Below are 26,830 nucleotides of genomic sequence, written 5' to 3' on the forward strand. Positions count from 1 at the left end.
TTTGTGTTGTGTGAAGGTTATACTTTCTCACAGCTTTGTCACGTTGCAAGAAGCTGTGACCTTCATTTTAACCCCTTCTAGACTTAGACTTAGAAATTACAGAACTATTTTTAATATAAGTCTTGTCTGTATAGCTCAGTAACCTATGAATTCCCCATGTAGCCATTTTTGGTTTATGGTTTAGAAACTTGAGCCTGTAAGATCTGAAATGAGTTGTTCCAGAAAAGAAACCACACGCTTAAAGTGCTAGGAAATTTGTGAAGTAATCTACATTTGTGTTAATAGTATATTTATTATAGGGAACTTCTGATTTTCATAATTTCAATTTCCTTTTTTTTTTTTGTTCTCCTGAAAACTGCATACAACCATACTCCAGTGTCTAATGAATGCCTAGGTGATTTGGGGGAAAATACAGTAATTATGGCACAGAATTGCATACCAGACACTTCAAGCTGTGACTGTCCAGTGGGAAGACCTGAGTGGGATTCAGCTGGACCATACCTTTCTCATGGCTGAAATGGAACCCTGTAGTACCCCATCTTCATCTTCTGCTCCAGAAAGTTACAGGCCTCTAAAGATCCTGTCATTTATTTATGTCATTATTTATGTAGATATTTATATTCTTCTCCATGTGACTGTCTCACACGTCTTAGGACATCTAAAATCATCTCCATTTAGGATCCTATCCCAGATGCTTTTCTTCAACTGCTGGGGAGGAAACATCTGTTTAGAACCAAACCATCTGTAATCAATCAGATGTTGCATCAGTGGTTATATCTGTTCTCCCATCAGTTTTTTGCTGTAGGAATGCACTGTCCTAATTTGCTCAAGATTTTCATTGTCATCTTGAAGTCTGGTAGATGTTGAGCTGTCACTTAGTTCACAGTTTTCAACACTTCTCTCTTCATATCTGCCTGGGAAGCATTAAGTAGATCAGTCAGCTTGCATTGTTTTTTAATAGGTTGCATGCAACAACTTGATAAAATCTGATCCAGAAATATGCATAAAATAAAATTTCATCTGCTTCAGGATCAGATTTTATTCCTCACAGGGCACTTACATTCAAAGACAAAGACTTTATTGTTCTCCCAGTAGTTTTATTTCAAGGAGATACCTGTCAGCACCTACTGCTGCTATATTGGAAGTGGACATAATAGCTGAAAAATATTTAATTAAATATTTCAAAAAGCAGATTGGGATTTCTGGGCTTCTTTAGAGCTTCTACAGAAAGATTTGCATAAAAACACAAGTTCTTGGATCTCAGTTTCCTTGATGCAACTTTCCTTGAGTTTACTCATAACTTGCGCCAGCATAAGTGGTTACCTCTTTACTGGTAAATTAATCAGGGCCAGCAGACAGGTTTGGTACTGTAAACTATGTCTGTGCTGTTCAATTCTTCACTCTCCCTTTGATGTAAATCTGGCTCGTGCCAAATAGCACAATTCCAGAGGCTGCAGGACCCAACTGCAATGAAAAAGTATCTCCTAACTGTAAGGGTAGCACGAACAAATATTTAAGTATTGTTCATGTTATTGCATAACTGTTCTATATTATTCTTTGCCAATGCAAATATATTTTCTAACTATTTCTTAAAATGGTATTGCTAGGAGTCTGTTTAATAGACTTCAAGATTATCTTACATTATTGTTAGAGCAAGCTATTTCAATCAAGACTGCGTGTCCATTATATTCAGTATTTTATACTGGTGACCATTCCAATAGCGCTGTTAGATTTGTTGTCAGAGTTAATTTCTCCATTTTAAAAAATTGAAAGCATTTAGGAAAGAGTTCTTTATTATGAGAGAGTTTCAAAATACTTTGAGTAGCTACAGAACATGGGAATCTAAGAGGTACTGCACTTCAAGCTGACTTTGCTGCGTTGGCATCACTCCTGTTGACTTCCTTGGCATCAAAATCTTGCCCAGAAATTCTCTTGTTGCAGTGTCTTATGGGAAACCAGTTAAGCAGAGACTCAACACACCAAAGTTGCATACCCTGATTGTGCTTTTGGTTTCCAAGAAGTCAGTGAAATCCTGTATTTGTCAAATTCCATGGCAAAACATCCATTTGATTGAATTTCATCTATAGCCTTCCTGCATTTGGGTCTCTTTATGCTGCACCCAGTGATTCCCTGCTTGGAAAACATTCTTACTCTGTGACAGTCTATTGAGAAACTGGTTTGATGTGGAATACCAGCAGAATTTTTAAAACAAGCCAATAAAATGTGGATTAGGGTATGCAAAGGGCATTTGCTCAACATTTTTAAAGAAAGCCAAACATGAAGTTGCTGAGTAACTGGGCTGCTGCTTAACTTGGCTTTTTTGCCAGAGAAATTGGGAGTTGCAAATAAACGATTTTTGAAAAGGTGATCTGGGAGATGCAGGGAACAGAGACCCCCAGGGATCACTTACTGGACCTGTGCTCTCTCCTTTTTTCACCAATGGTCTGGAAAAATAGGTGAGGAGAAATAGGTGACAAAATATGTTGACAATACAGAATTCTTCAGGCCTGAACAAGAAAAACATGACAGAAATTTCTCATTGGCAGTGTGTAATGTTGATAAAGCAGTAGACAAAGTTGCAGGTCACTAAATAAAAAACAATTACTTAATTGGAGGGAAAAATGGTCCTAAGAACGCACAAATAGCAGTGTGCTCTAAATAAGGTATTTTTGCAACTGAGAAAGGATATATGTAATCATAAGAGATGTTGTGAAACTGTGAACTGTGGCAAGAAGGCAAACAGAATGTTAAGAGTCTTTAAAAAGCAACAGAAAAGAAGATAAAGCTTTATTTGCAGATGTATAAATCCATATTGTGCCCTCAAGTGTGTATGCAATTTTAATTCACTTCCTCTGCATGTCAAAAAGGTTTTATTGAACTTTGCAGAGTGAAGAGAAATTTTTAAAATATCAAAATTTTTATTTGTTCTTTTTGGATTTAAATCCATGCTAGGACAGGGAGACTAGACTAGAATTATACAGATTAAGATTATTCTAGTTTGGGAAGACACAAGTGGAGAGGCAGAATTTATTTAAGTACAGAAAATTATGAGTTGTGTAATTGGCTAAATAGGAAAGCTGAAGGGATAACAACGGTCAAAGTAAATTGTCATGATACTATCAGGTATTATTTTTATTATTATATAAAAGGAAACACATTTTCTACAGATTAAATCAATTAGCAAAAGTTGCAATTCATTTTCCCAGCATTTGTAGGTTCAAAAATGAAGAACACATTCATAATTATCCCCTGATGACTATTAAACATGATAGCACAATCTCAGACCTATAAAATCTCAAAGCCAGCAATTGCTGGAAATTGGAAGAATATATATTTTTTTAGAATCCTTGCTTAATCAATTGCTACAGTTGAAGATATGGAGCTAGAAAGTGTACTGTCTACTGCAGATGTTATTATAGATAATAATATATTTGGGGAGCACAGGTCAGCAAAGAACCTGCTGTGTAATAGTGTAACTAATGATCGTTGAATCATTTCAGACATTTAGAGGAAATCTGCTGTATTTTATTTCAGTGCCAGCAACACCTGAATAACATCTATCTTAACTGTCCACATGCTTTAAATGCAGTCTCCAAATCCACCTCTTTCTTCTCAAATTAAACTTTATGATAACATATAAAAAGTCAACAGTAATGTAACACAAAATGCCAACTGACCATTCATCCTCTGACTGTTTAGACTGGCTGGAAGTGCTGAACTTCCTTATGATGTCACCCCTACCCTGTGCTGGATTTGAATTGGTGCACAAAAGCACCCCCACTACCACTTTCTAAAAGGACAAATCCACTTGTTTTGCTTATTCCCAGTAAGCAAAACGTTTTTGTGGAACTCTAAGGATGGAGGAAATACTCTTTGGTTTCCTCGCTTAAGTTTTTAGCCAAGATGTCACTGTATTTTTTGAATTTGTTCTCCCAACCTTGGGCTGTTTGAAGACTCTTGGTTTTCATCATTCATAGACTGGAGAATGTGGATCACATCCTACTGTACATTCTTAGTACTTTATTACCATGGATGTCATTTACTACTAGATGTTTGTATTGAGAATATCAGGTGATAGCAAGTTTAAATACGTGTGTCATACTGACTGCATAAAATGGCATCAGCTGAAATAAGAATTCCACATCAGGAGAGCTTTATTGTGGAAGAAGAGTGTTGCAGTGCACAAGTTTGATATGAGCTCTCCTGTTCCTTTGCCAATAAGACATACAGCAATAAAGTGTTTCTTAATAAAACTGATAAACAGAAACAACATCATTCTCTCCTCTGGGCTCAGGTGTCATCACATCTTGATGCCAATTGAATCAAGCACATCAAGCTACAATGCCAATTGAATTTCCATAGGTGACATAAATATGCTCTTAGCTTGTGGCAGATGTAAGGTAATATGACTGAGCTTAATCCTTAATCCTGAAATATTTACTTTATCTGATCACTGTGTGCACAAAGCTGTTGTGACTCTTGTGAAATTTGACTTGACCATGTATTTAACTCATCCTCATAAAATGCTGTTTATGGTAAATAGGTTACCCTAAAAGAGCAATTAGCTTGAGGTAGGAGTGCATGTGTAGCGTTGCTTCAAAGGCCTACCCTTACATAGGGAGAGCCAGCCCTGCATTCCTTCTCCCTTGCATGGCAATAAGTCTTTCCAAAGTCTAAATGTGGTTTTGTTCAGCCCTACCAGCACTTTTTTCCTTTTTGAGTTTCCTCCAAAGCCTTTATATTCTCTCTTGTGCCCAACACCCCTTTTTTCCTTCCTTTGTTTTTCTTTTTCTATTTTTTTCTTTTTTTAATTTTTTTCATTTCTCTCTCTCCCAAAAAAACTTCATGAATCCAGAATTGGACAACAACATAAAACTGAAATCAAAATCCTTTGAAGATGAAGACATTTTAATGCAATATGAAGATCCATAATACTCTATCTTACAAGTATACTGAATTGACAGTTGTTTTTAATATGAATATTCTATTTCAGCTTGCTACGTTATGTACCTAGACAATCTACTTTTTTTAGTTTATCCATCCCACAAGCAGCGATGTATTAATGGTATTTCTTCATATGCTGTTAGTCTTGCTTTATAATATGCTCAAAATGTTTATCTTGGATTTTTTCTTTTTTTTTTTTTTTTTTGTTAAACAGAGGGAACTATTTTTTCTGGATTATGTTTTGTTATTTTTGAATTGGCAGGTTGGATGTTACTAGACAGTAATTGTAAGGGCCATCACATTTTGCACAAATAAGGGAGTTACCTCTCTTTCAAAGAATAATCTGATGAGCCAACTGAATATGAGTTGATTTGAGAAGATTGCAACTGAAAAACTTAGCTTCTTTAATTTGAGAATGAAAATTTTAGAGTATTTTCATGACAAAATATTTTGTCCATACACTGTTGTCAATATTTAGAATTTGCTTACAATGGGCTCACTAATTCCAACAATCAAGGGTGTCTGTGTGTCTCTTCCTTTTTTATCTTTTGTTTTGTTTTGTTTTGTTTTACTCTTCTTTATTTTGTTTTTAAGTACCCTTAAAAAAGGAAGATATCACTGAAAATGAGATTAAAAGCATTTGTGAAATCAGAACAGAAATGGAAGGCTGGGATCATAACGGTTTTGGATACTTCCTCAGATCTGAGGAACATCATGGTAAAGCTGCCCTATTTTAGGCTGGATTTTGTTGTATATAGGTTAGTTGCTGCAAAGGGTTGCACAAGACTTCCAGAAGCAGTCAGGAACAGTGTAGGTGAGTTTTTAATTCTGCCCTTCCCTTTTTATTGCTCTGCCTTGCAAGACAGAGTATTGTGGTTTCCATTTAATCACCTTTGAAATAATTGTCTAATTACACAATAATACATTGCCAATCCTTCATAAGTTTCACGTGTTTCAAAATAGACAAGGGAGTGGTGTTGGAGACACCTGCAATTGAGGACATTGGTGGAGAGGTGAGAAAATGGAAGATATTTGTAGTGGTCAGTAGCAACTGCAGTGTTAATGGTTCTCTTCAGCTGGTACAGTGTGAGATCTAAATGTCTCTGCTAATTAGAGAAGATGATTTGTCTCCAGGTCTAAGGTGTAAGCTTTGAATAGATGAAATGTATTAATCACAAGTTTCTGTTCTGTATTTTCAGAAGAATGGCGTGTCAAATGGAACTCTCTACAAAAAGACATTTATTGAGCACTTTGAACAGGCACCAATGTATGTTGCAGTTTTTACTGTCGTGGGTTTTGCAGTGGGAACAATATTTGGCTACCTGCGAGATTTTATGAGAGCCTGGGGACTAGAAAAACGTAACATTGCTGAAGAGAGAGAACAACAAAAAGTATGTATGAAAAAGACATTGTGTATCCACAGCTGAGTTTTCCCCTACTTGCAAGTGATTTACAGCAACCTGTCGAACTAACAAGGAATACACCTTTCATCTCAGAGCATTGCATAAGGATGAGGGGAATGACTCACACTGCAGTAGAGTTATATGCATGTGTACTCTTATGTACATATATATAGGTAAAATCGTGATTTTTACCCAGAGAGATGTTCACGTTGTTCCAAGAGTGTCATAATACTCTCAGCGAAATAGTGGTGCACTTAAGTTGATCCACAAAACAAGAAAACTCAGGAATGCCTTATTGTTAAATATATCATCTTGTCAAATCTCTTAAACCCCGATCTTCCTTTGTCCCACCTGGCTGCCTTCACATCCACAGGCAGTGATTTTTGTAATTGCTGACTTATGTTTCCTGAACTGCTGCTCACAGAGCACTCGGGAATCATGTCCTGGCACAAAGTGAATGTAGCCTGAATTCCTGCAAGTCCTGACTTACAAATTTTTTCATCCCACATAGTTCTAAGTGAAATTTGCACCTTAGCAAGCTCAACTGCCTTCCAACTTTGTTTAGAGTTTTTGATTGCTCCTCTTTCTCTGTGCAGTTTGAGTCATCATTTACAGTAACACCTGGCAAAATGAAGGGAAATGGGAATAGTGTTACTGTTCCTCTTACAAATACAATTTCTGAAATTGTTTCCTGATTTATCTTTCCAAAGCTGAATGCACAGCTTAATGAATATCATTTTCAATTCACTTCATGGTTTGGCCACTTGTTGATTCCAGTTGTGCCAGTTAAATTTTCTTGTCCTTCAGCATGGATTACATGGTCATTTATTTCTCCTATGTATGTTAACTATGTACCATGGTATTTTATCAGTTTATTGTATCCAGTGTCCAACATGGATACATTCCTGTTTCATATAAAACTTTGTTTAGATTCCTTACATTTTTTTTAATTTAATTTCCAACTAAAATCCATAAATAGAAATTGTCAACCAAACCAGTTGTATTAACTGGCTGTTTGTATGTCTAGTCTAGGCCAGCAATGCCCAGATCACTTACGCTGGAGTAGCTTTTATTGAATTTATCCAACATTTCTTGAAATGTAATGAGTTGTTTATCTTAGTTTTCAGTCTGCTCCACACATAGCAAGATGCTCAATTTGAAGCAGTTGGTTTCTCCAAGTGAAAGAATCTTTAATTTTTTCATTTCCAACTTTCAAGATACAAATGGAGAGTTAAACCAACTTGTTGACCATTTAAAAAAAAACAAGCAGTTGACACCTCCCCACACAAAAAAAAAAGAACCCAATCTAAAAACACAAGCAGACAAACAAAAACCAACAAAAAACTCCACCACTTAAAAAATCCAACACTGTCTTTCAAAAGAATTAAAGTAAGATACTTGATTCTTGGAGTTGTGTGTGACATAGGAATATGTGGCTGTTACAGCTCTCTATTTACTAATGAATCCGCTTTTCCTTGTTAATGGGAATGACTTGGGTACAGAAGCAGACATTTTCCCAGCAACATAACCCTGTGCATGTTTTCAAACCAGGATTTTGTGCCACTTTATCAAGATTTTGAGAACTTTTACACCAGAAACCTCTATATGAGAATACGGGATAACTGGAACCGGCCAATTTGCAGTGTCCCTGGGCCACAGTTTGACCTCATGGAACGTGTTACAGATGATTACAACTGGACATTTAGGTGAGTCATCTTACACTCTGCACCTCTCAGCTTCAAAAGAATACTCCTGGTACATCTGCAAGTTGCTGACAATCTGACCCTTTTCCTCTGGAATTGTTTGGAAAGGCAGTATGGATTTCCAAGTCAATCACAAATGGGTTTGTTTGGCTGTGTCAGCACAAGTAAAACTGCTGATACTTCATTTATAACGACAGACCTTTACTCAGAATATTACAACAAAATTTCTTGTATCCCATGGTTAGGATTTAAATCACAATCTCTTGCATTGCATGAATGTGGCTTCTTGCTTTCACAGTGAGTCTTTGGGAGCGGGTTTTAAGCAGATTACAGCTTGAAGATTTCAGTGTATCGCAACTGAATTAAACAGCTGTGGGAATTCAGTGCATAGACAATGTGTAGGTTGGCTATTTTTCAGTTTAATGAGAATGTATCTCAGTGTTTCCCACAATATTTTTGTCATGTTTAATTTCTCTGTCTGTATGAGAACACTGAAGACTTTGTGGAAGCTGTTGACATTTTGCTTGAAAAATTAGTGTCTCTAAGTTGTTCCTTAAATGAAGTTTTAGGTTGGTTTATTTATTTAAATCCACAAAAGCAGCCTTTCACCTAATAACCAGTATATTGCCATCTACAGCTTGGCTTCTAGAAAACATTCTGACCAAGAAAGAGTATTTAGCCAGAAAAAAAAAAAAAGGCTGTAAAAACCTTTGGGTTGTTAGAGGACTATAAATTCCCAAATAGAACAGAATTTGGTGGAAAAATTTTGGGATTTTTTTCTTTTTGCTTGTTGTTGGAGGGGAAGTTGCGCTATTGTTTAAAATTTACTTTAATTCTAGGTTTACAGGAAGGACTATCAAGAATGTAATCAATATGGGCTCTTATAACTACCTCGGCTTCGCAGAAACAGATGTTAATGCTTTGAAAACTGTGACCATAGAGTTAGAAAAGTATGGGACGGGAGTCTGCAGTACCAGACAAGAAATGGGTGAGTAAACACCTGGATGTTTACTCCAGGTAAACCTTGTTTACCAAAGTTTCTTTAATTATATGCTTTTTTTTACAGATATCTTGAAGGAATCACGTCAGCAATTACCTGTTTCGCAATTAAAAGGGATGATGTGTTTTATTTGTTATCACATGAGGATATTTTTTCAAAAGGAAAAATAATACTGGTTTTTGGAAAAGCAAAACTAAATGCCTGGGATTTTTAATGATGGAAGTAACGGGCTTATTTTTTAAGAGAAGTAAAAACCACATAGAGACTTCAAGAACTGTTCTAGGGCAAATCAGTTGCATCACAGATTTATATCTGTTACCACACACAGATGTTTCAGATAAAGAAAATGATCTTTTACATAATTTCTTTTTAATCCCACGTTCTAAGAGCATATTGAAATTTTTTATGAGACATTATTGGCACAAAATAGAAATTTCTAGTGTGCCTTTAAGGAATAAACTCAGGAAGGCTCCATCTGACTTTTTTGGTTTATGTGTCCTTTATGATTTGTCTGCTTTGTTGGTTTGTGGGCTGCCTGTAGTGTTATCTTCAGCTTTATATTTTTACAGAAAGCTGTGCATTCCTAATAGTACAATCAGCTTACATTTCGGAGAAAATTTCAAGCCATAGAAATGCAAGGGGTGGTTTCTCTTCAGATTTTATCTTTCTTAGGAGTTAATTTAAAAAAAAAAAAAAAAGGTAGGCTTGTCAGAATAGAGAAGTCTTTTATAGACCTTTTATCCTAATCCAGCAACCTGAAAAAGTTTCGGTTTTTATCTCTCGAAGTAAACTCTGTTCCTCTGGAAATGTTATGGAAAAAATACTGTATTTATTTTGAGTTTTTATTAGTATCTGATTTCCAGATGAAACAATAATATGAACCTTACCACCTGCTTCTTATCTTGTCAACATGCTTTGATTTGCCAATAATAACTATGTCAGTGACACCACTCAGAGAGGGTTCACAGATTGACCCTACTTTCCTTTTGTAGGTGACCCATCTGGTGACTGCAATATATTATTTAACCTGAATTGCATGCTTGAAAGTGGTCACCATTTCTAGTCATCTAAGGTATTGAAGGAAGCTTTCTTTCTGTCTTTTTGCTCTTGGATTTTGTCTAAGAACATTTCAGTACCTCTAAGATTATGACTGGTGTTACTTATTCTTTAGCTTTTGCAGAATTTTTTTAATGGAAGACTTGTGTAACCTTGACTTATTCTCAAAAAAAAAATTAACTTATTAAAAGATTTTTCCTTCACTGGCCCTGGCTTTTGTTGGAGCCTGTCTGTCATCAAGACCTGTATAAACAACCTAAGGAAAATAGCCTCATAGCATGGGCTTTACCCTCTTGTGCTGCCTCAGCTCTGCTCTTATCACAGTCAAACAGATTTGAAAAATTCTGAGTTAAATATATATACACGTACTTTCAAGTGAGTTGGGAAGGCTCTGTAAGAAAGGTCTTACCTTTTTTAACTATCATTTGTCATCTCCATCCTGGATAAATAGAACAGACTGGGTTTGTTTCTGGGCAGATCACATTTCAAAACTTTTGTTGTTATTGTGTGGCTGAGCTCAAGTGGTTTGAAGTAAAAATGCAGTGAGCTGCAGGAGCCAAGGCTGTAAATTGCCTGTGGGGTCTTAATTCAAGAGAGCACTTGAACATATTTATATTTTCAAGCTACATGACTTTGAAAGCACTGTTCTGCTTGTGTGCATTTAAGTGGCTGGCATGTTTGAGTTTTACCAACATCTCTCTTTGAGAGGGATCATTCCACTATTTTCAGAAGATTTCAGAGGGAGGGGAAAACAAAGAAGACAAAACTGAAAGTGATTTGAGTGATGTTTGAAAGAATACATGATGGTGAAACTGTCCTTTGTGCTCTTCTGCCTACACTCCTCCTCTTATAATTGTGCGGCCTGTGGAGTGGGTGTGAATGCTGTCATATCAGAATGTTGTTGCAGGTAGTTTGCTCTCAGAATAAGTTAACGTGGATGTTTAAACATGGTAAAAACTGATAAAAACAGTGGCTGACATTCCTAGATTTGTCTTCCCTAAAAAGATTAAAAGCTTTTCACTCCATTTTTAATTCCATACTGTTTTTAAATGGTAATAAGAAATCGGTTCCTTAGTAAACAGTGTCATTTTAGACATGTTTCTGAGGCTTTTGTGGGATTTTGAATGTGAAAGAAAAATATTTTCCTTTTTTAAGACCAAGCTAGCTATTACCCCTTAGGAGCAAGATCTTGGAGCTATAGGTAGTAGTTCTGTGAAAGTATTAGCTTATTGTTCAGTGGTCAGAAAGCAAATCAAACACTAGCAATTATTAGGAAGCGAACAGAAAGCCAAGCACAGAGCCTTAGTATGCTGCATAAAGCTGCTGTTTGCTGTTGTCTTGAGTACTCTCTGTAGTTCTGATCAAAAATATTTAGCAGAACTGGAAAGTGCAAGAGAAGGGCCAAAAGGATCATCAAAGGCCTCAAACGGCTTCTGGGTGAAGAACTACTGAACTTGCTGTCCTCAGCTGTCAGAAATGCCTGTCATCTGCCTCAGAAAGAGCCTGAAGGGAGAAATTATAGAAAGCTTCAAAATGATGTGTGTTGTGGAAGAGGGGTCAGGGTTCACTGTTCATTGCCTCTGCCACTGCCAGATCTACAGGGTGTTGTATGAAGTTGGTAGAAGGTTTCCACCTAAATCCAGGAGGCAGCTCTCCACACTGGAGGCTGGCAAACTCGAGGAACTCTTTGCAAAGGAAGCTGCAGATACCAGAACTTTACACTCCCTTGCATTCCAAGGGACACTGGCCACATGCAGAGGAGAGATCATTGATAGTAATTAGAAAAACACAAAATGTTGTCTGATTCAGGATGTCCTTAAGCTGCAGTTATTCAGAAGCTGGGATACTACTATATATGTTTGTCCTGCCTTCATTCTACCCCAGACATCAATACAAGACAACTGTCAGATGAAGGATTATGAGCAAAAGGGACTTTTTTTGTGTGTGTATGGTACATTTTGTACTAGTTGTTTAGCATTATTTAATGTAATTAGTTGTTTAATATGAATTTATATTATTAATTACATGCCTATAGCCATTGCTGGACAATTGTTAATAGTGAACCTGTTGACTAGCAAATCATCATACAAATTTGACTTGAACTAGGAACACACACATAACTTGTATTGTTATGAAGCTGGGCAGTATTTACAACAAAGGTAGCACATAAGGAACTAATGAAGCAGTAACCTGGCTGTTTTCAGTGTTTCTGAGTACACTAAGATTAGAAAGGTATTAAAGGAAGATACTTAAATCAACAAGAAAGAGATGCACATAAGCCTGGGGCATGTCTTCTACGAGCAGTAGCTTGGGTGAATCTGTGAAAGTGGTTGTTTGCAGATGGTAGGCAGAAGGCAAAACCTAGTGATGATGGGTCTGCTTAGAGGGGAAATACTTTTCAGTTCTGTGTGGTATGTGGCATGACAGTAGTCCCTGAAGGATCTTGGTGGCAAAAATTTAAGCATAAATAAGGTCGTTCAGAAAATTTCAGAGCAACTGGAGATGTGGAACGGAGAAAGGTCCTCTGGGTCAGAGGGGCAGGCTGGGAGGAAGGATAGGACCATTCACCTGGAATGGTAAGAGTATTCTGAGCACATCTGAGGCTGGGGAGGTTAAACTTATCAAAGCCAGCAGAGAAGATGCTGCATTAACTGTGTGAGATGCCGTGGGAGGATACAGTGAGATCTGCACCTATATCTGACAAAATTGACCGTGAGTGTTATTTAAATTAAAACAGCTTTTGTCAGCAGCAGTTTCTCCTGTAGGTGCAGAAAAGGTTGATTCCCCCCCCCCCCCCCTTTGGCTAGTTCATTGTACCTCCTGTTTTTTCGTGTCCTGATTAGTTTCTTGAAGTTTTGTTTTTCAGGAATAGGCCTTGGGTCTGAATCAATAATTCTTAAATGTTGAAGGATTTAAGTAGCCATCCAGTACCTAAAGGTGGCTACAAGAGAGCTGAAGAGGGGATTTTTGCAAGGGCATGGAGTCATAGAACAAGGGGGAATGTCTTTAAACTGACAGAGGGAAGGTTTAGATTATATTTTAGGAAGAAATTCTTCACTATGAGGGTGGTGAGGCACTGGTACAGGTTGCCCAGAGAAGCTGTGGCTGCCCCATCCCTGCAAGTGTCCAAGCCCAGGTTGGTTGGGGCTTGGAGCAACCTGGTCTAGTGGAAGGTGTCCTTGCCCATGGCAGGGCAGTTGGAACTAGGTGGTATTTAAGGTCCCTTCCAACCCAAACCATTCTATGATTCATTCCATAAGTAACTGGACACCAACTATTCGAGTAACTGGAGTGTTTGGAACGTTAGGGTATTTATTGTAAACTACCCCCAAAAAATCTCTGTACCACGTTTTACATATGATAATCTGCCTCTCAAAAGTGTTATTTTTTAGCTTAATAAAAAATGCTGGCAAATAGGAATCTAAATAAATTTGATGTAGCATATATTCCCTCTATATAGTGGAAAATTAATGAAAGAATGACAGCTTGAATGTGAAGTCCTTTTTTCCCATGCAAATCAATGTATTTTAATGGCTGGAGTGGGAGCTGGCTACTGTTACAGACAGACTCACAAGCCTTTTGTCTGAACCCGTCCTGTCATTCTGTGTTTACAGTCAGCCTTTTCTAAGCAACATAACTGAAAATTATTGACAAACAAGCAAATTAGTCTCCTGGTTGCTGCTTGCAGATGATAATAAAATCAGTAAAGTTACAGTTCTTTTAAGATAAGGCGGATTACCATGCCCTGAACACTCCTAGGCTTAGCACCGGGCTGGTGACAGGACTGTCACATGGACAGCTGGTAGTTCCAATGCTCTATTTATCTAACTCCCCATTATTCCTTATGGAGATGATCTACGTGAGTAACTGGAGCAAATGTATCATTAGTGCTACTTAAGCAGCCAAGCAGGATTCCTGCCTTTTGAAATCCTTCTCCTGTGATTATGCCTTGGACCAAAAGACAAGATGGAGCCTGCACAGAACACTTGCAGGGTGATTCACTCTGGAGGGCATGGTTAGGAGATCACCCTTTAACACCTAACTTGCACTCAGTTGTAGGGCTTTTGGTTCATTAGAGGTGGGTTTTTTTTGTTTGATTGTGATCTGATTTCCAAAAGGCAGATCTGAAAATCTGTGCCAACATTTAAACTACAAAAGTAGCTCTGTCCCCTTCACTTCCTTCTGTTGGGTTTTAAGGCCTAGTATAAATTTCTAGCAGCATTTCAAGAAGGTAAAAATATATATTTCTTCATTCTTTCTTTTATGTCACTTCAAAGCTTTAGTTAGGGCTTGCTTGTTTTAAACTCAATACTGAACAAACACAAATAAATGGACCATTTTTCAGTTAAGAGAAAGAGATAAAAAACTAATGTTCCCATAATTTACAGTTTCCAAGTAGGAGCTTAAGGAAAAATAGAGCCACATAAATGAGAATTTATATGTATGTGTGTATATATATATTTCATAACCTTGGCTACTTTCTGGTGGAGTATGGTATAAATTAGGAAACATGAGAGGAATTTTCTTTTGTCATTTCCTACTAACATCCTTTTCCTTTTTGTGCCTACCCTCTCATAAATAGCTTATCCAATTTATGATCAAAGGGTCAGGTTTGTTCCTGGTGTTTCACCATTGCAAAAGTATGCTTTGCAAAGCAAGATTAAGCTCTGGATAGTCCACCTGCTGGCAGGTAGAATTGAAGGTGTCCAGAATAACTTAAGGGTTGTGTGACTTGTTTAAAACCTAAAATATCTCCTGTATATGATGTTATCTATGCAAATATTTAGATACTTAAGGTACTGCCATCCAGGCTTTGGCGTGAAGAAGTTGGATTTAAACATAAGTTTTGTTAACCTTATGTTTTTCTAAAATGAAAAAAGAAACAAAACCAGAAAGATCTCAACTAAACCAAAGGTTTTAATAAAATGAATCTACTTTTTTTTCTGAGAATCAGTAAATTACACAGGTATATCATTAGATCTATAACACCCACAGCATCTTTATGATATGAAAGCCCTATTAGCTGGTGGCAATGTTAAGAAAACTTGAGTATTTCCTTTCTATCAAACGATCCCTCAAAAGCTACCTATTTTGGGGCTGTTTTATACACATACAGTGTTAAATGAGGCAACTACATAACACTACTACATAACACTACAGTATAATTCTCTCTCTCGCTTGCCAATGTCTCATTCTACAAGTTTAGGCTTTGCTCTGGTAGTGGGCTCTGTAGGACAGTTGATACTATTTGCATCATCCACTCTGGAAGCATGGTGTAAAGAAATAATACCATTTCTACATCTTCTGTTTCTTCATCCTTCTATAAGTAGCTCTTCCAGCCTTGCTTTTGTAAAAGCATGTATGCGTTTCAGTGATACTATTTTTTCGTCTCTGACAAATGTCCTAGCAGGGTGAGTTTGTGACCTTAAGTTTCAACTGTGACAAGGAAGTTCAGGTGTTTTGTTCTGTTCCCCACCCTCCCAAGGGTGCCTCTGACAAACCTTCATTTTCATAGCATAATGGCTCTTATTCACCTGGGTGAGTCACATCAGGGATGCACAGGATTCCCAGCTGTTCCTTTTTCTTTCAGTGACTTGTTGCTTATATCAGTTTACTCCTCCAGCTTTTGTTTTAACTTGAGGCAAGCAGGGATTTTCCTGTCTTCTTTGGGTCTCATAATTCCAAACATAAAATTCTATTACAGGATCCTTATGCCAGTGTTGGCAGTTTAACCAGTCCGTGTCACTAGTGCATAAGAACCTGAAAGACTGTATTGGGCAGACTAACCAGTGGCACAAACCACCTTGTCCAGGCTGAAAGTGTCAAAGATAAATAATGACTGTGGACCATGGGAAGTGCATTTTCAAGCTTTATCTGTCTAGTAGACTGACAGTGACTTTGAGCCCAAGAGTATGGGTAAGCCGATGACAAAAGCCTGTCAGAACACAGTGTGCTTCATGTTCCCTGTCACCAGAGTGCAGTGACAAGTTAATGGAGGGAACTGGGTCATCAGATTTTGAAAAGGAGGGGGTTTGCTTTGGGAAGAGAAGTGTGGGAATCTGTGGAGGTGGCTACCATTGTGAAAGTCCACTTCTGATAAGATCTTTGATCTTAATGCCTATACAGTCTTGGGTCACAGTAACTCCTGCTGTACCGTAGTGCATTCACCTGTTCAACAGTGAGGAAAAACTTTCAAATTATTTCATTTTGTCTCCTAACGATGCAGGTACCTTTCTCTTTGTTCTTTGTCTTAAATCTTTCCCAGGAGGTTGGCATACATTATTTAATTGTATCCTCATTTGGTGGATCAAACCAAACTGTAGTTGGCATAAAAATCAGAACAGGTGGAGGATGGGAGAAATTTCTGATGTCTGTGCATGGGGCAAGTGTAGAAGCTATCTGTGTGTACAATGTATTAATAAAAATGTATCCAGTGTATCACTTCATTCATCTGAACATGATGGTGGTCTTGAATCTAGCACAAGACAAGACATTTTAAGGGCCATGATAACCTCACTTGACACCTCTAAGGCTGTATTTAAGGAAGAGCAGTGTAATTACTGCCTTTCTTATGTAGCTTGAGATGTTGATGGTGAGTTGTTTCAGCTTGTGCCAGTTCCTTTGGATCTAATTTGCATCTGGTCTGGTCGTGCTGTTTATGCTTGTTGCAGGGGTTGCTGTGACTGGCTGGGAATTCTAGTGGAACAAGCCTCGTCCCAGCAGAGCGTATCTGCCCCCTTGTTTCCTCCAGTGGAGAGAAGTGATATAATTGATGCCATTTACAGTGTCCAAGGACTGACCTATGCTGGAGATTAAATAAATGATTAAATAAATGCATAATTTATTAAATAAATACCCCGTTTACTTTAAACCTGGCAAAATGCAAGCTGATATGCTTTATCACCTCTGCGCAGTGTATATAGCTGTCATGGACCTCCCAGTGTCAGTACTGGTGTGTATTTTGCTTCTGCAGCACCTCGTCTCCCACCCACACTATTGCCATGACAATTAAGGTAATTCAAAACCAGGGCTCATTTTGCAAACCTGTGTCATTCAGATTTTTGTTTTGCAAACTGATTCCAGTTTTTATTCCAGGATTTGTAGGCAATAGCAATGTACGATATCATCTCCATTCAGTCTTGTGATTAGTAAGTAATAAGTAGGGATCGGTCACTTTCAGAATGTTTCATAATCACAAAATCAATAAAAATAGGTCCAAAATATACTGTTCCTTTGTGGGTCATCTAATAGGTGCTTTAACAGAACAATCTGTATTGAGTCAGGCTTTTCTTGTTTGTAAAAACAGAAAACATATGATGCAACCCCAAAAAGCAATTTAACTCCACCCCAGTAGCGTCAGATTTATCCCTGGAAAAGTCAGGGACAATTTTGTCATGCCTTAAAATGCCTTCCTTGCAAAGCACACACTGCTTGTCTCTCGTGCTTTCACAATCCTCCTTCTAATTCCAGCTGTGACCACAGTGTGGTTTCCTTCAAGCTTCCATTTCAGACTTCATCAACTTTTTGTGTGCTGATATCCCTCAAGTGACAAAATAACATCTGCAGGGAACACTGAGGCAGATGGTCATGCTGAAACTCTTAATTGTCCATGAGTGCTGTAATCAGGTTGAAGACTAGCTGGGGCAAATTTGCAGAAAATATAGAACTAGCCGTAGAAGTACACTCTGAGACCTGGGCCAGGCTTACAAGTTCAGACATAGATTCTCACCCACATTTCCAGTGAGCAGCTCAGCTCTGAAGCACTGTGTAGTTTTGTATTTCATGAAGCTTGGCGACTAAATGGTGGCTGTGTGCAGAGCCAGCATGTATCCAAGTGTATCTTGGAATCTACAAATTCAAAAATTAACCATCCTCAAAGAGCTTCATGCAGGGTCAGCTCACATCTGCTGGAGGCTCTGCAGAACCAGATTTTCTGTGTCACATCGCCTAACTTCTCGGAGCACAGAGACAGCCCAGCTCCATGTACAGCCAGTGTGGTACAAGGAGTGCAGAGACACTCTCGAAGCTCTGCCAGAGTTAGCTCAGGTCTAGCAGAACCCAAGCGGGCTCTGTGCAAAATATGTTCTTTACTGGCCATGTAAAAGTTTTTGCAGAAGCCATATGACGCTTGCTCCTCATCTCCTGGCTGTTGGAGTGTTATCTGGCTGCGTGATAGATACTTTGCACATTCTTTTCCAAGTGAATGTCATTCCTACATTAGATATTTAATGACAAAAAATAATGAAAACACTACTTCACTCTACCCTCTTAGTGTTGTTGCTGAAACTGTTCTTCTGCCATTTATATTTGACTTTTTTAATGAGCTCTCCTCCATGATGAAGATAAGATCATCTTCCTGACTCATCATTCTTGTTGAGACGCTCCAGCCAAGCTTCTGTGTTCCTCCATTCATCTCCCTTTGTCCATCACAGTGAACACAGCTTTCTTGTCCCATCAGTCGTAATTCACTTTGCCTATATTATTGTGACAGCAGTTTGTGCAGTGCAAGTGAGGTAAGATATTCACTTGCCTAATTTTTTTTCTTCTGTTCCCTGATTACAGCCTTACTCACAGGGGAAATACTCAGTCAGAATCCACACGCCACTCTCTTTTCTTCCCCACAGATCATCCTGTAAGAGTTCCTTTTGCCTTGGTACCTGCAATGCACAGCCAGGCAACCAAAGACTAGAGAGCTGGCAAGTTGAGATAATTCCTTACTGTTCAAAGCTATTTGTTATCTCAGTCTCTTAACACCACTCTTTTGTTTGTTGCGTTTTGTATTTTGTCCTCCTTCTGCTGTGAGTTGGGCAGGAAGGATACTGCCTTTGTTGGGTAGTTGGAGCACCTTATTTGTTTGGAGACTTCAGGTACTAATATTAGATGATTAAGATGCAATAAAGAAGACTCTCTAGTGTTGCCTTATCATTTATGTTCGTTGCTCAGAGGAAGGAAAGGGGAGAGTTATCATCAGTTATGGAGAGTGGAATAGCTTTTACCTTCCAAAGCAGAAAAATATGGAGAACACTTTTGTTTGTCTATCCATGTAAAATCCTAATTAAGGATTTTGTATGCATATGTAGGCACTCAACAAAAAATGGAAGAATCTTGTCCCTGGTTTTTGTTTTCACATCCAGAGAGAATTTAAGAATCCCTAAAATGTTTTCCCCACATTTCCTACAAAAAAGGAGGTGGTTTTGTCCTCTTTGCAAGGGAGAAAAAAAGTAAAAAAAATAGTCTTCAGAATAAACTGTGTCAAAAGTTGTTACAGAAAAGGGAAGGTTTTTGCCACAGCAGCTGCTTTGCTGCCTTAACAGCTGCAGCATTTATTAGTATTGGTCACAGCTGGTTTGCACCCTTGCTTTCTCTTGCATTACCCCACATGCACAGGATACAAATGAAAAACCTTCATTAGAACTTAATGTCATATAGTTTAATAACACACTTATAGCCTGTTCTTTTGTACGTTTTGTGCCTTAATAACTTTCACAGTTTAATGAGGTTTAATATTCCCTGTGCTTATTTCTGCAGGCACCCTAGACAAACATGTAGAACTAGAGAAACTTGTGGCCACGTTCCTTGGTGTTGAAGATTCCATGGTGTTTGGCATGGGCTTTGCAACTAACTCGATGAATATTCCAGCCCTTGTTGGAAAGGTGAGGACTTCCTAAAGGAACACATAGAACAATTGTTTATTGATTGTTTTAACTACTGTTGCAGAATTCTGGGCGCTCACTGGGTGGAAAGGCTTGATCGAGGAACAAAGCTTGGTATCAGGAATGTGAGTCACAAGGCTGATGACCTTGTGACCTTAAATATGCTCCTTCACCACTTTTGCTAGTGCTGAGTGTTGCTATCACACATATCTAATACCTATTTAAGGACCAGGGATATGGCTGCTTAGCTCCTTTTAATGAAGTTGCCTCTCCCTAGGAAGTAAGTGAACGTTGTATCCCTTGACCAGGTGTTGTGGGAGGAAGTATTTGGGCTGCTTGCAGAGATATTACCCAGCTGCCTGTGGTGAAAGATGACTATTAGGATAGTTTTTACAACACTTTCAGAAGACAAAAAGCACAGTGCTTTACCATTCCTGATGAACAGAGCTCCAGCCAGCTCTGCCGAGAAAGCTGGCAGCAAATGCAAGTCTAAAGTCATGACCATATTACAAAAGTTGAGTTCTTATTTGGTGCTAAAGGGACTTCATCTCTGATTTGGGGTAACTAACACAAAGGCATGAATATCCATCATCCTGTCAATCCTGGACATCACAAGCAGAGACACTGTGCTGGGAAAGCTGGGAGCTCCTCCTTAGTTCATCCAAGTGTGGAACGTATGATCAAAACTTCTGAAACAGCAGCATAGAGGTGAAGACACTTCTTCACTCACTATTGAATATGAATGCAGCTTTTGCAAGAGATTTCTGGAATATGTGTATACAAGTGTTGGGCAGGGAGAGCTGCTTCAGCTGCTCAGAACATGAACTTCAGTCTGCAGTGGTGCTGGAGAAAGCACTTTCAAAGGGAACAGATACTGAGAATTAACGAAGGTAAATTTATGAAATTGCAAAGGTAAATTTATGGAATTGCAGACATACATAATAGCTTAAGATACTTGCCCCTTGGTTATAATAATTTTCCCTCACTTACCTGGCCTTATGTGGAGACTCAAGCCTCTGTCAGACATGGGATATTTAGATAAAAGTGGCACAAATAAAGATATTACTGGATGTATGATGTATATATTTAACAATTCAGTATATATTATTATACAGTATTATTATATATTACAGATATTGTGTAACTGCCCTATGTTTGGGAGATTTTTTCCTGTGTTTTCCTCTATAATTAAGCCTAGCAGCTACATTTTCTTGTCAAGATGCATATACACTTACTATTAGTGCTTCATACCAGTCTCTAGGCAGACTGTGTGAGTATCTCTCAACCTAGGCCTAATCCATGATTCCAAAATAAGTATTTACTTAATGTTGTGTTGCCCTCTGGTTAATGAAACCACAGCACAAGATGTTTAATAGAAAGCAGAGCTAAATTAGGGTTCAGGCCTGAATTTCAACTGTGAGTCCTGGCTCCTGTTAATGTAATATACAAATTTACTTCTCCTGCATTTCTATTTTAGTTTCTAAAAACAAAATGAGTTTTCAACTGAGTTAATTAATAAAAAGTATGCTCCAGGTCAACTGTAAATGCATTACCAGAGAAAGGCTCCTCCTAGTGCCTAAACTTCACTCACATCTTAATGGAGGTGGGACTTACAATCTCTCCTGATCTCATTTCTGCAGTGGAAAGTGCTGATGTCAGTCCAGCCTTTTTTTTTTTTTATTACTCCTCCTTATACTACTGCTGTCATACACTTTATATATGGGGAGGTGGCTGCATTTTCCTTACAACTCAAAATAGACTGTAGAGAGGTGATAGAGGAAGCAACATCTCTGGATTTTACTATAGAACAGTCAACCTTCAGTAGGGTTATTTGCTACTTTTCAGTTACAGGAGAAATTTGATCCCGTGAACCACCTGAGAATGTGCCTGAGAATCTCACCCCACAGTTTCTTCCTGCCTTTGCGGTGCACCCTGGCACCTTCAGAAAAGTGGCAGAAAATCCAGTTCATGTTTGATACTTACAGCTTAACTGGTGCAGTTCTTTATCACAGATGTGTGTTTGTGCTGACACACACATGCACACGTGTCAGCAGCCTCCCAGTTCGTGCAGGTACTTATTGTGCTCCTTCTCCACAGGGCTGCCTCATTTTAAGTGATGAGTTGAACCACACTTCTCTCGTTCTTGGTGCGAGGCTTTCAGGTGCCACTATTAGAATCTTCAAGCATAATAGTAAGTATTGAAGTTGGAAAACTGTAGAGACAGAATTGTTCACACCTCAAAGGCAAGAATGCTTTCTTTCAATGCTTATTTTGCTGTCAGTTCTCAGGCAGAAAGATTAACTGTTTAATGTTATGAGTGATTTCTGATGGGAAAAATTAAGAGTGCAATACTATAATTACTATTGTGTATGATTTGTGTCATCAGGTTGGACCTTAATTTCATAATTCAGTGTCGTCTTAATCTCATTGCTGTCATTCTGAATGACTGTGTGGTGTCGCAAAGGGTTTATCGTTATTGTCATTATAGCTCAGGCAGTAAAAACACACTTACAAAAACATGCCTCTGTTTCCAGCAAGTTCAGTGCAACCAGAGTTCCATTCACATGGCATTACTTTGAAGCAGTTACTCTGAATTTCCAGGGATCTAATACCAAAGATGTAGATGGTTGTATCAAAAGCATCATCTCAAATATTCTTTGAACTAGAATTTTAGTATAGAAATCATGCATTAACTTTGCAATCATATAGTTATCTTCTACAATGCTCATGCTTTTTAAGTTTTATTTAGTTAATGCTGCTGTGGTTACTGTCAGAGACATTGGGACTGCCTTTGATGACGAGTTGTTCTTTTCCACTGTTCTCTATTGCAATTCCCCTTTCCATCCTCACTGCTGCCACCAGGCAGTGATTGCATCAGAGGTTTAGAAGCTAGAGAAGTGGTGAGGAATAAGAAGAGAGATCTGATTACCTTTGTAAATAGCTAATACAGTCCCTTCTCTTTATTAAGTGTTGTGTTCAGCCCCAAGGGGAGCAAAAATGCGTATGTCGTAGAAGGCCTAAGGATGAGCTGGAATGAAAAATACACTATAATTATAATGTAAGATATTGTTATAATTAATATCTATTCATAATTTGGGCAAGAAGCAATTTCTGAAGATCATTCAAGAATTAGAGGTCACCTGAACACAAATATTTTTACAAAAATAATTATTCTTAGATTAACCTGTAGCAAAACCCAGCTTGGTTCACTTCCACAAATCTGGATACACTAAGCATGGGTTTTGTACCAGTTTTGTGGGACTTTTTCCTTTTGTTATTCAAAGCCTTATTCCATTCAAAATCAGGTTTACATAACATCTTGCAGGATGACCTCTCACTACCCAAATCCAAATCTTCTTGGTCTCTCCACTCATCCATGTTGCATGCAGCCCAGTTGGCTTGGGTCACTTCCACAGCATTTCAAAGAACATTCCAGTTTGAGGAGTGTATTACTGTCAACTATGAAGACATCACCTGGAGCTGTTATCCTCACTCTAAGGAATTTGGTCTCTAACCATCCCTCACTATTTCATTCCCCTCCCCAGAACCTGATAGCTAAGCAGCCTCTGCTTGTGCTTATGATAAATTAAAGCTGCTTTTTGAATAATGTGTGAACCTAAAAATAATAGTGAGCTATCCAAAAAGCATTAATCCAGCACTGGAAAATGTAGACAGTTCCTTTAAGGGTCTCAGCAAACCTCAGTGGAAACCCATCCAGAATGCTTTGGAATAACTCACTGGTTTCCAGATTAGAGGTCTTATTTGCCAAGGACAGTCGTGTATGCCATTGCTGAGACATCACCTTAACTTGTTTTCAAAATGAAACTGTGAAAACTTTTGCAAATACTGTTTGGGATTTGAGAGACAGCTTTTGTCATCACAGTTTTGTGGGCTTTGAGCCTGAACCTAAACTGCATTTAGAGAGCACTTTGTGTGGAGAAGCTTCACACACTTATACTTTCTCTCAGCCCACTGTGTCTGTTTGTTAGTTCTGTAGTTAGAAAGTTCTTTCTTTTAATATTTCCTTAATCATATCCAGAAGTTACAGATCACCAACAACTTCTAAAATCACATGTGCAGAGATGTATGTCTGTGCCTTTTGCTTTGGAGGAAATAGGGTGTGTATAAGAGGAGATAGCAGTGGAAGGTGTAATCCAACAGGACTGCCTTTGCAGGATGCACAAAATGAAGCAGACAACCTTGTTCTCTGTGGATCTGTCAGGGAATAGTGTAATACCAGTCAGTACAGCAAATTAAAGACATAAGTGACCAAACTTCCAGCTTGGGTTCAGAGGGTTCTTTTCAGTTAGACAGATGCTTGTTTTGTTAGATCAGAGCTGTGTTGCTTATGCTCCCAGATTATCCTTCTCGCTAATGTGTGGATACATAGCATTTATCCAGGCATATCCAAATTGTCAGACTATGTTAGTGCTGTCATTGTCATGCTTATGAACAGTGGAATTGAGCCATTCTCCATGTGACGCTGCTTGGTGTGAAGGCAAAGTTCCTCCTGCTGTTTTGGCCCTGTGCATGAATAGGAGACTTTGCACCTTGAGTTACCACTTGTAGATCTCTAATAAGCATTAATTTCAGCATCATCCTTTTTGTTACTTTTGAAAACCCTCCCCTGTTCTAGTTAAAAAAGGCAATACCCTCCACCTCTTCTTTCTAAGGACAAGGGATTGATGTATGTCATTTCATATACAGAAATTAATGACCCTTTAAAGAGTCTGGCCCCAGGCATCAACTGGAGAGAGTTACTGTGTCAAAGGCATGGAGAGAGCCCTTTGATGAGCAGCTGGAACAATTCTCCAGCAAGGTACAGAAACACACTCACTCTCACTCTGTTTTATCCTACACTAAAGACAAAGCAAGAGATGCCAGTCAGTGCCACCACTAGTGCCTGAGACATGCTTTCTGTGCAGGAGCATCGAAATAAACTCAGATCAGGCAGCAGATTTGGAAGTTCCCTTCTTGCTTTGAGAAGGCAGCTTGGGAAATCAGCCTTTATTCCATGCTCCTTATTGCTTTCATCAGGCTCTTGAAGTGCTGTGTAATACCCTTGATAAAACTGCCTGGAACATATTTACTTTGGCTCCGATTTCCTTGGTTGCGTGGGTGTAGAAGAGACAGTGGGAGAAGGGTGAGGTGTGAATGTTTGTTGCAGTTATTGTAAATGGGGGAGAATAATTATGTAACAATTTAGTGAAGCAATGATATATTTTCTGAACTAGCTGCTTCCTGAATATAATACAAAAAAAATGCAGAGATTGTGTGCTAGTAACCTCCCTTTCTAACAAGCTTGCAGATCTCTCTCCTTTCCCCCCTGTTATGGAAAAACTATTTTTCAAAGAAAAATTACGGGAAACTTTGTTCTATGATAAAAATATTTCACAGAAAAGAGAGTAAAATCTACGATTTTAAACTTACTACTGAAGCACCTTCATCTTTCAAAGGCTATACTGTGTCTAATTCTGTAAAACGGTGGGATTTTATTTCAAAGCATGTAATTTTTAATACTGGATTGATTTTTCATCCTTCAAAAGTAAATAATTACACTTTTATTTATAATAAATAATTATTTCATGAGTAAGACAAGAAATAATCTCTACCTATTACATTAATTATATATAATGTAATTATTATTCTTACAAAAGTTAATGAAATTCTATTTCAGTAAGCGGGTAGCTATCTTAGACATGACACTTTTCATAAAATATCTGAATAGTTTGTCTAGAACAGGCAAAATATTTAAACCTGTATGCCTGTCCTAGTAAAATAAAAGGCATCCATTTTGACAAAAACATTGCACAGGTGTATAAGAAGGTTTTCAAGCCTGAAAATGAATAATAGAACAAAAATGTGCTGTGGACCTATAAGTCTGTTTGTATTTGGACGTAGGAATGTGCCCTGCATCCTACCTGCCAGTGAACAATCCCTTCCTTGTAAACAGACAGGAATTTACAGGTCTGGGCTGAGAGAAATGCACAGGCACACACCTACAGATCATCTGTGTGAGAGAGATTTAAGAGAATATTTCATTTCAGCCTCATAACTAAAAAACTACTGAGCAGGACATTCCCTTCCCGTGGGCTCTGTCTCTAGTTTTCACCCTGCCAAGGTTATTACCAGTATGGCACAGGGGTTTAGGCCTTTTAGGGACTTTTTCTCTTGCAGGGATTTGTGAGTTTTTGCAGAAGCAAGCAGCAAAGCTCAGCTCCCTGGAGCCCCTGCACTGATGGACTGATCTAGGGGATTTAATTTTTTTTTAAAAATTTTGTTTTAGGACCTCAGTAGTCCTAAATGTATGTAATAGTGTTTTAGTGGTCTGAAGTTTTTTGGACCTGCCCATAGAGCATCTGCCTTTTGTCTTTCTGCTGTGGTGTCATCACCATTCAAGTTACCATTTCCCAGGCAGTGATTTTTTTAGGAAGCTAGGACAGAGTTGCATTCCTGCACTGAGAACACAGGCAGCAGCATGGTCCAACAAACTAGTATGCAGTGGGAGAAGGTGAGAGGCTAAAACGTTTCCCCGCCTCTGTAACGATAGGGGCCTGGCTTTGCTTAGTTTATGTGCCAGAAGGTGTGTCTGATGTTATCCTCACCAGCCCTGGGCTCCAGAGAGTCTCTCCTACCTTCTCCAAGTGACAGGCAAGAGGGTCCTTCAAGCTATATGGGGGCTAAACTCAGATGCTTTTATTTCCTGGCTCAGGGAGAAATTGTTATATTTAAAAGCCCTTTTACAGGACCTCTGACTTTTATCTTGGTTAAATATTAGCCAAAATCCCTTGACCCTTCCAATAAAACCTGAAAAGCAAAACCAAATATTTAACCATTAATCAGCTTGTGATTTTATCAAGGGGTCTCTGTTGCAGCAATTCTGGGTCTTACACTGGTACCAGGTGTTCCTTCAGTGGACAGATGAGGGTGTTATGGACTAACTACATCCAAGTGAGCTCTGTTCTTATCAGCCTCTATAAGAGGCCACTGTACAAGGCTTAGGAATTGTTTGTTCTTTCTAATTCCACTACATTTTCCCCATGTAGCATCAATTGAAGTCCCGTTTTCAGG

General features: G+C 38.4%; 1 protein-coding gene across 10 annotated transcripts in view; it reads left to right on the forward strand.

The window, feature by feature from the left end:
* Positions 1–26,830, forward strand: part of SPTLC3 (serine palmitoyltransferase long chain base subunit 3) — a 125,356-nt gene that overhangs the window by 39,281 nt on the left and 59,245 nt on the right. For 9 of the 10 annotated variants that reach the window (XR_003529434.1, XR_003529435.1, XM_027653950.1 and 6 more), the window contains 5 exons: positions 6,144–6,335; positions 7,899–8,053; positions 8,890–9,038; positions 19,635–19,759; positions 21,857–21,950. Coding sequence is in view for 8 of the 10 variants with exons in the window: in XM_027653950.1 (XP_027509751.1) it covers positions 6,144–6,335; positions 7,899–8,053; positions 8,890–9,038; positions 19,635–19,759; positions 21,857–21,950 (715 nt within the window). In the remaining 2 variants the exon portion in view is untranslated. The remainder of the gene's footprint in view (positions 1–6,143; positions 6,336–7,898; positions 8,054–8,889; positions 9,039–19,634; positions 19,760–21,856; positions 21,951–26,830) is intronic. The other variant, XM_027653958.1, reaches the window with a different exon arrangement.

The sequence above is a fragment of the Corapipo altera genome, unplaced genomic scaffold (genome assembly GCF_003945725.1).
Source record: "Corapipo altera isolate COAL_440 unplaced genomic scaffold, ASM394572v1 70, whole genome shotgun sequence".
NCBI lineage: Eukaryota > Metazoa > Chordata > Aves > Passeriformes > Pipridae > Corapipo > Corapipo altera.